The 14,268-nt window shown below is 41.4% G+C and overlaps 1 protein-coding gene across 1 annotated transcript in view; it reads right to left on the reverse strand.

Moving 5' to 3' along the window:
• Positions 1 to 13,831, reverse strand: part of LOC126337055 (circadian clock-controlled protein daywake) — a 60,878-nt gene extending 47,047 nt beyond the window's left edge. The window contains exon 1 of the mRNA XM_050001382.1: positions 13,692 to 13,831. Coding sequence (XP_049857339.1) covers positions 13,692 to 13,794 — 103 coding nt within the window. The 5' untranslated portion in view covers positions 13,795 to 13,831. The remainder of the gene's footprint in view (positions 1 to 13,691) is intronic.
• Positions 13,832 to 14,268: the final 437 nt, after the last annotated feature.

The following is a 14,268-nucleotide window of genomic DNA, read 5'->3' on the forward strand; positions in this document are numbered from 1 at the left end:
TTACTCATAATACATTCTGTCGCAACAGTGGTCGCTCTGAAAGATATGTCTCCTTGTAGTAACATCCTTATTGGTGGATTACTAGAAGTATCGTGCTACAACCGGAAATTTAAGAAGTGATATCTTGAATATTTATGTCAGAGAATCGGTTACGAACGGGTTTGGAGTATCAGCCTCCATTACGACATTGCACTGTGAGGCAGCCCCACAGTCATGCAGCACCCGGAATACCATGTCAGATGAGTGGAGCGGTAATCAGTATCTGACCTGCAGATCACGTATGAGATACTCTCAACAGACTATGCCTGATGTTTATCTTCAGTGAACGCTGAGTCTATTACATATGTTTAGTGCTAGAATTTTTCCCTTCGAAGTAAGAATGAAACCTTGTTGTTGTGTTAATGCAGTGTTTTTTGAAGCTCATGTTCATGGAACATCATTTCTTCTATAAAATTTCTGTCATCCCATTTCCTTTGAGTCTGTAAACTACGCTAATATGTGATAGGATGACTCTCGCGTATACTGTTAATTCATTTTCTGCTTAACATTGAAAACATAAAAGTGAAAATTCTACTTTCTCTCTGACAATGTTGTTTGAATTAGATGAGGGGTATTCCGACAATGTGGGGTTGCGTTCTTGGACGAAAAGATGCAGTACTTCCTCTGTCTGATTGCAGTATTTATGGAGTATGCTTACATGCAGTTGTATAGGCATATACAGTGAAATGACAAGCAGCAAATGTGAAAGGCCTGTATGCTTCACTGCGAACGTATTACGACAATCATGATCTCCGTAGGCGAAACGTATTGCACCATTCAAACAGGTTAATTATCCGTCATGATCGTATTAATTTTTTAAATGACCGGTTTCGGTTGAATATGGATCATCCTCAGATCTGGATGTATCGGTTCAGAATTACTCGTCCAGCTACCAGCAAATTTGCATGTTACGTTACATTTTTGTTTAATGCGAAGTACCATGTAAATATGCTAACATTGGGACGGGTTACTCTTTAAAACAATATATTCAGTTCAGAGCGTGGTTCATCTTGAACCGAAACCGGTCAAATGGCTCTGAGCACTATGGGACTTAACATCTGTGGTCATCAGTCCCCTAAAACGTAGAACTACTTAAACCTAACTAACCTAAGGACACCACACACATCCATGCCCGAGGCAGGATTCGAACCTGCGGCCGTAGCGGCCGCGTGATTCCAGACGGAAGCGCCTAGAACCGCTCGGCTAGAAACCGGTCATGACCCAGATCTGTCTCAAAACCAATGACTGCAGATTTGTTCTCTAAGGGCATTATACATTTTTTGCAAATACTGTATGCTTCGTGGTTGCAAAAGCGAATCATTTACAGAGCTGTCTTCACAATGGTTGGTGTCTCCTAAAAGTAATATTGAGAAGACAAAAAGCATTTCTTCCAAAATTGTTATATTGAGAAATGTTGCACAGGTACCCAAAAATAAATTAAATACTCTTACAATACATTATTTTGGAATCTAGAGATTTGAAGGTGGGGGAAGTGCAAAGGAAAAAGGGGAAACATAAAGAATACGAAATTTTTTTCCTTTATATTTTTTCATTTCGCAAAATATGTCAGAAGTCCATCAGCTCCAAAGTACTGTCCATCTGAAATAATGTTGTTATCACATCGAACATAACGTAGGTGTTGTAACGCTTTTCCGCCATTGACAGAAAAATGATTAAAGTCTACTGAAGTTATTTGGCACGGTGTCTACAGATAGTAGTGTTCCAATTGTTTTATGTAATGAAGATAGATCGTTCTGTCCGTTTTGATTCTAGTACCAGCAAAATTTATAGAGAGCCATATCCGGCATGGTAGTGCGTTTTCGTTCTGGTTTTGGCTAGGAATAACCCTGCGTTCGAAACTGCTTGATCAGGAACATTATTGTGCTGCGAGAACCAGAACAAAGTTGTTTGCTGTTTTTCACCTTACCTCCCGCAATCATTTTGGTACTTGAAGTTTGTAATTATGGCTAATGTATGATGAACTACTGCCCTTGCACGAAAAAAAAGGAAACTAACTTTCTTTTCAAGATGATTCTAGCCTTTTTTACGTTCTTCGATTTTCATGTTCGCAGCTGTCAAAGTTTTCAAAACTTCAAATAGCTTTTACAAAAATCAGTTCCCCGGCGTAATTTTTGTTCCTCCAGAGAGGAGTGATAGCCAGGTGCTTTGCAAGAGTATCCTCACAATAGGGGCACGTAGCGGGAGAACCCATCACTTCCCGTATAAGACAATAGTTTTGTTGGTTTTCGTCCCATGTACTGCCGGGAAATACTACACTTACAATTAGGATATTAGTCGTATTTACTGTTCAAAATAAGTAATTACAAGCAGCCTCATTTGAAGATTTTCACCTCGAAATACGCCGCTATAAAACTTCATGGTTGATTAAACTTTATAGTAAGCCGAGAGTTTGGAAGTTAGTTGCACAGTTTCTTTCAAACAAGTGGGCTCTGTCCTTCAATACTCCAAATATCAGCAGATTTCATGCTTCTGCTACTGCAATGAAACTAAATTGTGGAAGTGTATCACGTGATACAAGCATAGCAACTACATTGTTTCTCAGCCTTTCCCGAAACACAGTTCGTTCCCATATACGACCAGAAGGTCCAGATGATACGAATACCTAACCTTCTTTCTGCTACAGCAGTCATTCTCTTGACCTAGTTCAGTTACACGTAGTTTCATTAACACGTTAACGACACGCAATGTCCTGTGATGTAACCTTCGAACTTTCCCCAGCGGTGGCCGCCCCTGCTGCTGATTTGGCCGGCGCCGCACGGCAGCCACCTGCGACACCGGCGAGTCCAGTCTGCAGCCGCTGGGCCCGGCCCGTAAGCAGCGCCTTACGTCACGGGCGAGGACGACGCGTTTTCACCGAGAGCGGGCGCTGTCGCTGACGCAACCGCCGGCTTACATACCGCCCTGCCGGAAGACGCGTAACCGCATGGCGCCCGCATCTTGCCGTGCATAAGGGCCGCAGCGCCATCTCCTCTCTCACTGGCTGGTTACAGTGGATTTCACATTTTCACCACGCTCTCATACCTGAGGCCCCTACAACGACTTATTACCGACGTAGAGCGCATAGCGCAACGGTAATGTAAGGCACAGTCAAAAACGAGACAGATGGGAAAAAGTGAGTAACTGTTCATTATTTCAAAATTAATTGCCACAATTGTCAATAAATTTAGCCCAATGTGAGACAAGTTGGTAATGTTGGTCCGATAACCAGACACCTTCCGCAACACAGTGTCTTACCATAGGTTTTTTTCGCTCACTTCAACAACTAACCAAGAGGTGAATAATGTTTCTGAAATGACAAAATTCCTGCTATTTATGTGAACAAAAAAGAACAGAAAACGCAAATTTAAAGGAGCTGTTATTTCAATGCATGTGGCATATTTTTCTGATCCAGGTAACTATCTTTCACTTAAGTTACATTTACATCATTGGCTTATTACTCGTGCATGTAATATTGCGCTTTCTTTTAAATAGAAATTCCCTTGAGAATGGCCTAAAAGGCAGAAAATAGTCTTTAAATAACAAAATAAAACCATCAGAAGTGAAAAATTGCCACCTTCTTTTAATAAATTACCAACCATTAAGAAAATGTAATCATAGTTTATTTTCTACTATTGGCCTAAAAAGCTCTCCAGAAAACAGCATATGGCGAGCAAAACTACAACTTGTGACAAGTAGTCATGCATAAAACAGGTGTGCAAACATTTTCAAAGCGGTTGACTGGGATAGGATCGCGTTCGACTTTCGAGTTATTTTTATACCGGTTTTACACATGACATTCTGTCTGCTCGCCATAGACTGCTGACTAGTTAACGTAGTGGTCTGTCCTCATGCACTTCAACTAGCTTTCGAAAATGGCATAGTAGTCAATATTGGACATTAATGGAAAACAAAGGGTAATTACAATCAATAGCGGAATGTTGTCATTGCACAAAACTTTGTAGGACTGTAGATTCTTCTCAAAGGAAATAATACAGGGCATCAATAAATCCCCGCTATCATTTCAAAAAACATCACTTGGAAACTGTTACAGAGAGAGAATCGTCATTGACGGTGAAACGCTTAACATTTCTGAGTTTTTCTTTCCTTTGTCCTTTGTTGCAAATTTTACATGGAGTGCATCAAAATGGCGACAGATCAGGAAAAGGCTCAATCTGGTATGTGGAATCGAAATCTGTGACAACACTACCACGGAGTTATCGACGCCAGTATGGAAGTGTACCATCAGCAAAAACAAGCACACTCGGATGGTTTGAAAACATTAAGGAGACGGGCAGCGTCAAGGCCTTCCTTGAAGCCAAAACCCCATTGTTACGACAGAGCGAAATGCTGCAGCCGTACCTCATATACTCAGCACGAACACGCTATCCCCACGGTGAGTCTGTGTGCTGTGTGACCCATATTTGAGAGGTGGATGAGTCGTGATGCTCTCATTGTACGGCTCCCTTACACTTCTTTTATGGGGTTACGTCAAGTACCACGCGTACACAACACGTCAATGAAATTGCTACCCTTCGTGTGTGAATCAGTGAAGCTATACGAAATATTTAAGCTGCAATGCTAATACGTGCATGGGCAGAACTCTAATATCTTCTAGTTGTACTCTTATGAAGCAGTGGGGCACACAATGAGATTGTGACATGAGAGAAAACTTTGACAGCTCCTATGCTTTTTAAAATTAACCGACGATTAATAGTATCCAAATATGATTTTTTAAAACGATAGTGGGACATTATGGCCACCCTACATTGTTTCATGGAAGACCAAAAGCTATCTGCTGGACTCAAACACAGTGTTGAAACGAATGAAGCTTTTTATCTGTTTTATACTAACGGAAGTCCAGTTACGAGTCATCGTGGTAATTAGAAGACATTCCTGCTGTACTGCAGTCGAATACCGGATGCACACGATGGTTACAATCAAGTTTTCGCTACTTGGGAGCCCCCCCATGAAAGACGAATGATCGTAAGACTATGACCTTTGTGGAAACATTTTTAAGGACATGCGGAAGGGAAATAACGAATAAACCATTGAAAGAAACGAATTTTAATTTCTACATTAGAGTGTAACATTTGTTTATTGCGTACCGTGTTTACATTCCAGGTTCCAAAGGTTGCTCAATGTAACGCCCATCAGGCGTCCACGACAGCCTGGAACCGCACGGTTGAATGTGAGCTGCGTACACCGTGATCCCTCCCCCCCCCCCCCCCGTCATTCCGTCATTATGTTGCCATGTGAACTACGGACCGCGCCGGCTTATCGACTAATCCGATAATCGTCATTAGAATCTCGCTGTCGAAACTTGTGAGCTGCACACAGACATTTACTCGCGCTCGAGAAACACGTTGTTCTGCTCAATCACTTAGTTTTATTCAGTTTTATTCACTTTCATTCACTCACTACACGCGTCTCATGCACACATGAGTGTTTGGCACTGTTCGCATTCCTGACTTTCATGTACGCGCATATACTTGAAAATCTGGAGCACGAACAGCGCCAAGAGAACGGAAACAATAGATAGCAGGGAACATTTTTATCGGAGTGGATGGAAGACTTGAGGAAAGTAGTCACTGACAGTCCCAAGAACTGAAGAAGAAACCGGATAACATATTTTTGACGATTTGATGTTTGTCAATGTTGTGTTTGCTGAGAATATTTTAGGTGTTATTTCGGTGACGAGTGTGGGAGATATTCAGCCAACTTCCTCCAGGTATCTTCCGGGTAACGCTAGCTGGCTGACTCATCCTCTGTCCAAAGTTCACAAGTCGCTAGCCAGTATGCCTCTGTCCGCAGTTGACATAATTAAGAGAGGGCTGCCCGCAGTTCACAAGTTTTGAACTGCACAAGTGATACCATTTCACAATGGTTCGCAGCACTTTTCGTGCGGTGGATCATAGAATGTTCAACTGTCGTGAGACAGTCAACCCTATATCGCCGTACCAGTAACACTGCTTAGCACGCAAATCCTGCAGCACACAGTCTGGACAACATACCAAGAAAGTTGAGTACCCATACGATAAATAGTTTTTCCTTTAAACTAGATCAAGTAGCGAAAGTTTAATCATAACTACCTTGTGAATTATCTCGTACAGTTTAGTTCATTAATAACTCGAATTCGAAACACTTGTTTACTAAAAATACATACAGGTGCAACAGTGACCATTTAGTGTAGACTCAAAACTGTCGCATTGCATCACACACACAAATGAGGACGGAAACTGTACGGTACAGCACTCTAGTTACAGTTAATCACCTGCACTGTCTATACAAGGGGTTTAGAATCAGAGAGCCAAGGGCGGCATGCTGCCCAAAGCAAATATCAGTGGGCCAAAGAAATGAGCATCCGTTTCATGACCGATACAAAATCGATAAAATTTCGTTAATATAAAGTTATATATATATATATATATATATATATATATATATATATATATATATATATATATATATATATATATATATATTCCTTTTTTTAGATTACAGAACCATGAATTAATAAATTGTAAATTTCATAAATGTTTTAACTATGTAACTCAGATCGTCCCTCCCTCTCTCCTCATTTTTTCAAGTGTTACTGTTAAGGATATTATGTGCGGCCCAAAAATTACTCCTTTTCTTCCATTATAGTCCAGGTAAACTGAAAGGTTGGAGACTCCTGGTCCATACGCTGACGGAAACTGAAAGTGTAGCACCTAGAACAGCTTGACCGTACACTATCAAACTGGTACTCCTATATATAAGTGCCTGTGAAACACGTTGGTTAAAACTTAATTCCTGTGAGAGCGTATTTTCAGTTTATAAAATCCATCCAGCCATACGAAGAAGTGTGACTACATTTTTGATATTAAGCGCTTCAAAAGTTACTGTAATTTTTCAGGTGGAAATCCCAACACAGCATACCCAGAGGATGTTCACGCGCGGAATTATCACATCTTTCAGGCTTTGAGAAAGGTTGAGTCACTGGTATGAGGAACACTGGGTATCATATCGGCAGCAGGATGAATACGATGAGATGGACTCTGGGCAACAGTGTGGCAAGAAAGAATAGGCCGAGAAGGACTTCACGAAGGGTATGACTGTTCGACTGGCTCTCACGAAGAGTTGGATGACGACAGCTGAAGTCCGTGTGGAGGTTGCAGGCCCAGTGTCACCACGAACTGTTGGAAACACATTACTGTTAGCTGCTTTTTTTATTATTTTTATTGGCTTTCGGGCTGTGACCATTCACACGTCTCCTTAGCAGAACATCAGTTATGACGATAGGGATGTAAGGACAACACAACGCCCAATCCCCAAATGTGTAAAATCTCCGATCCAGCCGGGAATCGAACCTTAGCACCTCCACTTATCAATCCGCCGGGTTGACCGACCGGCTTAAGCTGGGTTGAGATCTCGATTAGTCATGCGTCGTTTACTGCTGACACAACACCACAGGCTACAGAGACTTCCTAGGTGCAAAGCTAGCGTCAGATCGGATAATGAATGGCATTCTGTGGTGTTCACCGTTGAATCCCGTCTCTGTCTGTGGCGGGTAATATTGATGTCAGCGCATCGGTAGACGACCTGGTGAAAAGTCAGAGGAGACAGTGATTCTAACTGGAACCAAGGATTAGAGAGCAATTCGATATGATAACAGGATTGATTTGTAAATTTGTTAAAAGGAGGACAAGTGCTTGCTAGCAGGATAACCCCCACCACCCCACACTACAGCAGTTAACTAAAATCCCCTTAGGAATGCACGGATCCTTGACAGGTCAGTCTCGTCCTCTGATCTGTTACCCATAGAGTATTAGATGACGATCAGTTTCGTTATAGGGTAGGCAAACGCACCAGACAGACAATTCTGAGGTTGCGATTGATAATGGAAGCAAGACTAAAGAAATATGAAGATACGTTCAGAGGATTTTACCTTGGGAAAAGCTTTCGACAATGTTAAATGGTGCAAGATGTTCGAAGTCCTAAGAAAAATACGGTTAACATATATGGAATGAAGGGTAATGAACATTACGTACACGAACCAAGAGGCAGCAATAACAGTAGAAGACCAAGAACGAAGGGCACGGACTGAGAGAGTGTAAGGCTGGAATGTAGTATTTCGCCCCTGCTGTTCATTCCATATCTCGAAGAACCAATGATGAAAATAATGTTCAACAGTGAGATTAAAATTCAGGGCGAATGGTTACCGGTGTTCAGATTCGCTGATGACATTGCTATCCTCAGTAAAAGTACAGAAGAATTACAGGAACTGTTGAATGGAATGAACAGTCTAATAAGTACAGAATATGGAATGAGAGTAAACCAAAGAAAGATGAAAGTAATTACAAGTAACAGAAAAAAGGACAGCGAGAAATATCAGGATTGGTGATCACGAAATAGATGAAGTTAAGGAATTCGGTCACCTAGGCATCAAAAGAACCCTTGACGGAGGAGCAGGCAGACTACGACTCACAAAAAGGGCATCCGTAGCCAAGAGAATACTAATAGCAAACACGCGCCTCAATTTGTGGAAGGAAATTCTGGCATTCTACGTTTGGAGTACAACATTGTATGGCAGTGAAACATGGAGTGTGGGAAAACAGGAAGAGAAGAGAATTGAACCATTTCACACGTTGAGCTACAGAAGAATGTTGGAAGTTAGACAGACTGATAAGGTAAAGAATGGGAAAGTTGTCCGCAGAATCGGTGAGGAAAGGAATATATGGAAAACACCGACTAGAAGAAGCAACAGGATGATATGATATCTGTTAAGAGATCAGGGAATAACTTCCGTGGTCCTAGAGTGAGCTATAGAGGGTAAAAACTGTAGAGGGGAACAGAGCTTGGAATACACCCAGCAAATAAATGAGGACGTCAGTTGCAAGTGCCACTGTGCGAGTAAAAGGTTGAATGTTATCAGACGAGAGTAGTTCGTGGCTGGCAGCATCAAACCAGTTAGATGACTGATGAATTTAAAAAAAAAACCGGATTTGTGAGGTGCAGTAGGAAGATGTGTGCTTTCATACCGTCTCCATGGAATAATCCTCATGAACACGTTTCAGGAAAGGTAAGAAAATCCTCAAAATGATTTTATGAGTCTGCTTTCCTCCATCCCACAACGAATATAACAGTGTATTCACGCTCTTCGTGGTCTCACTTCACACTGAATGGTACATGATCGACGGCAGTTCCGGAAAAATGTAAGTTTAATTCTTTAATACCTTTTTCAAACATCTCCAAAAAGTTTGATAAATACTTGCTATTTCTGTAAGTGTATTTACTTCTGGAATGCAAAGTGTATTGCTCTCAACGATTGCCTTGCAAGGGTTTCGATGAATTTTACGCAAGCTTTCTGCGCCAAAGGTATGAGATGAACCTTTACTGGAAAAGAGAATCATCTTTCGTTACCTTAATAGAACCGCCTGCAATGTCCTTCGGCAAGATGTACATACTGAGAGTTCAGTGATGAGCGAGTATTCACGAAATTGACATCCTCTTACGGACGAATAAAGGTGAATAAAATTGCAGACTCCACAGGCAAACACAAATTGAAAATGGGATCTAAATACTCAGTGTCAATGGTGGTGGGAGGCGGGGGATGTAGGACACAAATTTACATTTGGATTTTTTGGATTTTTTATCATTCACTAGACTCACCAAAAGATGTAACCGAATACTTTAGAGAAAATCTTTGCTCGCTAGTATGTTGTTCGCCAATCATCGTGTCATAACTGGAGGAGACTTGACTCATCCAATAGTCGACTGGGATAATTATTATTTTGAAAGTGGTGGCGTGACATGACCTCCTGTGAAACAATACCGCATGACTTCTGTGAAAACTACCTAGAACAGATTGTATGATAGCCCATTTACTGACGGAAATATATTAAACCTAATGGCAACGAATACACATAATCTGATATAGGGTGTCGACTTTTAAACTGGTATCATTGATTTGAGGCACTTATAGCAACAATTTAAAATCCAACTATAACCAACAGAAAGGTTTAAAAATTTAACAAACTAGATAAAAAGGTTGCAGGGTCATACCTGAATGAGGAAATTGTAACAGTCAGCTTTGAGCAGGAGTACGTATAGGAACTACATCTATAGCTTAGCAGAATAGTTGACTAAGCAGAGGAAACATTCATACCTAGTAGAACAATTCGTGATGGAAAGGACCGTCCATGCCATATAATCTCTCTACCGAACTTCTGAAAGAATGACTTCTACACAGTAGATGAAAAGCTTAGGACTAGAACTTGAGAAATGCTAAAGAAACATGTTTGGCTGTCCAAAGGGCATAGAAATAACCATCGCAAAACATGAAAGAAATTCTTTTCATAAGTAAATTTTGCCAGGGTCACTAAAGTTAGTACGCAGACAATCATGGATGTCAGAGGGACTACAAGCAAACACAGAAATGCTGAACTCCATGATTAAATGATGAAATGTTTAAAATAGAAGAAAGTTCTGGGCCCCGAAGTAATACTTAAAATGCTTATCAGATTATGCACAAGATGTGCATTACTCGCTATCACCCTAAATATTACGATAAAAAACATTAATGTTCCCAGGATTTGGAAGAAGGCACAGGTCACAGGCGTAATAGAAGTAATGGACAAAACTATCACTCAATGTTTTCACATCCATTTTCAGTAGAGTCTGACGTTATAAGGTAACTTATCTCAGACAGAATGCCAACCAGCATGGATTCCGAAAACATCGGGTAAGCGAAACTCAACATACTCCTTCCTCAGATGACGTCCTAAAGACCATGGATCGTGGCAGGTTCATATTGTATTTATTAACTTTCGAAAAGCATCTGACTCGGCAATCACCATCGCTTATTAATGGAAGTTAAGTCATAAGTGGTATAATTCGAAATTTGTGACCGGATTCAAAATTTCGTGGCTGTTAGGACGCATCCCGTTATCTTGGATGGACAGTCTTGACAGAAGTATAACTTCAAGCGTCGACCAGGGAACTGCGTTGGGATCGTTTTCTATCCATGTTATATATTACTGGTCTGACAGGCTAAATTAATAGTATCCACAGACTTTTCGCACATGATATCCTTACTTATAATTAAGTACTATCTGAAAAAGTCTGTACTAATGTTCTCTCAAGGCTTGATAAGAATCCAGAGTGATGCAAATATTAGCAACTTGCTTTAAAAGTTCTGAAACGTATACATGTAAACTTGTGCACTTTATAACACGCCGATACCTGGTATCAGCCAACTGCACTCTTAATGACTCGCAATTGGGTTCTGTCAACACATAAACATCTCCTACGCTCAGTCGAAGGTAAAAGACGTGTCAGACTACGGTTCGTTGGTGGCATTCTGGAAAAACACAAACTGTAAAAAAAAAAAAAAAAAAAAAAAAAAAAAAAAGAGAACGCTTAACAAAACTCGTGCGATCCGCCTAGAATATTGCGTAAATGTCAGACACACAGTACTAATAGTGGATACTGGAAGTGTACAAAGAGGGCAGCAAATACGTCGGTGGTAATGATGGACTGTACTGGCAGATACTTAAACGTGAACAGTAACCACCCCGCCAACGTCTACTTCTTAAGTTTCAAAAACCAGCTTTCAGTAAGGAATTTGGACTGTACGGTCGCAGGTTCGAATCCTGCCTCGGGCATGGATGTGTGTGATATCCTTAGGTTAGTTAGGTTTAAGTAGTTCTAAGTTCTAGGGGACTGATGACCTAAGACGTTAAGTCCCATAGTGCTCAGAGCCAATTTTTCGAAGTGAGGACATTGGGAACATACTACGACCCGTAGGCCTTACACTTCTACGGACGGCGGAGCCAAGAGTATTCTAATTATGGCACGCACAGCGGCTTTAAACAATCATTCTTGTCACAGTCTATACGCACATGGAACTGGAAGATGGCCTAATGAGTGGTTCAATGGTAAGTGTCTCTAGAAGTAGATGTTATACTCTGGGGTAAAGGAGAAAACTCATGAACAGGAAAACTGTATGGGAGAAGTGTTGAGTAAGGTTGTTGAGGCCACATAAAGGAGCCACAAAGGACCGTAGGGGAAACAAAGAAACGTTGTGAAACAAAGAATGGACGAGAACGATAACTCTGCCAGAGGTAGAGAAACCACTGGTTAATTTTTCTGAACAGTTTATACGGTATTGTTCACTTTCTATTGGAAGTTTCTGGTTCAAACAACGCACTAGAGTTGATATTTTCAATAGTATTAAATACATTGAAAAAATGATATGGAGGTGTATACTCTCAGTGAAACTAGAGACACACTTTCATTTTTGCTCTGTAAAACTGACAACCTTTTTACAGTTCAAAGCAAATGTAAGAATAACCAAATAATCACACCAATAAAATAATAAAATCGGGAATTCACGAAAGATAACACTTATAAAAACTCCTGGCACAAGTACATATTTGTCCTGTTGTTAGTGGAGGGCGTCTGTGAGTTCACGAAATTTCGCTATGAAGATTATCAGGAACACTGATACAAATTTTCTTCATTGGCTATACCAATTTTTACTTCATTATAATTCCAGTCTCGGGTCACATTGATTGTTGGTGATCAGGTTATTAATTTCGATCAGTAATTTCAATAAGTTTTTACTCAGGTCTGAGTATGGTCATTACAGATCGTAAGTAATAACCTGACTGCAAATATTGTGGTCCAAGACTGGAGTAATATGTGGTGTATAACATAATAAAGCATATATTTTCGTGGATGACTGGAAACTTTTTCGTGACATGTCACAAATTGTATAGCAGTTTGGCACTTCAGTCATTTTGAATAGCCCATAAAGCGTCAAATAATATGAGCCTTGAAAGGATGCTCATTCTTACCACTTTCTGACGCAGCCATTGGCCAAGATGCATTACGGAATATTGAAAATGACAAGAATGTAAAACTGTCGTATCTAATAAAGGTTGTGTGAGCATTTACCGATAACCCTTATAGTATGGTATATGAGTTTCTTCTCGCATCATCGTTGCTTATTGCTCTTCGAATCTAACAACAGTGATACGGCATGACTTAATGGGGAATATCGCAACTGGACGTCAACAGACTGGTGCCGTATAGGCTCGTTTCGCGAGCCACACCCCCTCCTTAACTGGACGACTAGTCGACTGGCAAGAAATACGGAGGGAACAACTGCAAACGGTGCCCAACGAGAACAAGGCGGTGGGGCGGTGCAAGCTGGAAGCACTGTGGAAGGTTTTCGTGATGTTGTTTGGAATCATATCCCATGTTGAAGGCGCTCTTGAACGGTTTGGCTGTAATCTCAGAGCTCACGTTCACCTGAAAACAGCTGTCTTCATTGTTAGCAAGATGACGCTCCCTGTATGACGGGTAGAACAGTCGTCGGCTGTATGACAACAATGAAACATTGAAGAAACAACTTTTCGGCAGCCCTAAAGACCTGTGTCTTCTTAGGAATCACTTTAGTCGCCACCTTCACCGTGTGAATCTGCATACGTTGTAGGATGTGCCCTACACTCTGAACACCCAATGAGACTTGTCGCTTGAAAGTATCGCTTCTGGTTAGCTAAACCTGCTGTTAGACGCTAGACAGTACAGCGGGTCACAATGAAATAGCTTCACAGAATATACGCGTGTACTGTGTTGTATAGTGATGTGGACACAGATTTACGCACCGAACTCGCGGCCGTAAACGTCTGCTGCGGACGCAGTACCGAACAGCAGCAGCAGCAGCAGCGGGAGCCGTGTGGCAGGCGCGGGTGTCTGGCGTGGCAGCATGCTGGCGGTCCACGTTGTGTCTGTCTGCACGGGCTGCTCGGCGGGCAGCACTTTCTCCAGCAAGCTGCGCCCACTTATATCGACTCGGTTCGCTTCTCTCCCTCTCCACCGTTCGCTGCTTCCGGATGGTCCGTCTGGCCTAAACTGCGACCGGGTCGCTTCATAACTCTCAACACCCATTCCAGTTTCACAAGATCAATCCATCCGAGTATGGCTTTCAGGTATACTGAGAAACTGGTTCATAAAGTACGCGTATTTCACTAAATGAGAGTAAACGGTTTATTAGATAGTTCACGTTATTTCCACACTGAATCTTCTTGTGGGTGTGAAAGCATTACTACTGGCTGTGAGCACTATGGGACTTAACATTTTAGGTCATCAGTCCCCTAGAACTTAGAACTACTTAAACCTAACTAACCTAAGGACATCACACACGTCCATCCCCGAGGTAGGATTCGAACCTGCGACCGTAGC

Source organism: Schistocerca gregaria, chromosome 2, assembly GCF_023897955.1.
Source record: "Schistocerca gregaria isolate iqSchGreg1 chromosome 2, iqSchGreg1.2, whole genome shotgun sequence".
Taxonomy (NCBI): domain Eukaryota; kingdom Metazoa; phylum Arthropoda; class Insecta; order Orthoptera; family Acrididae; genus Schistocerca; species Schistocerca gregaria.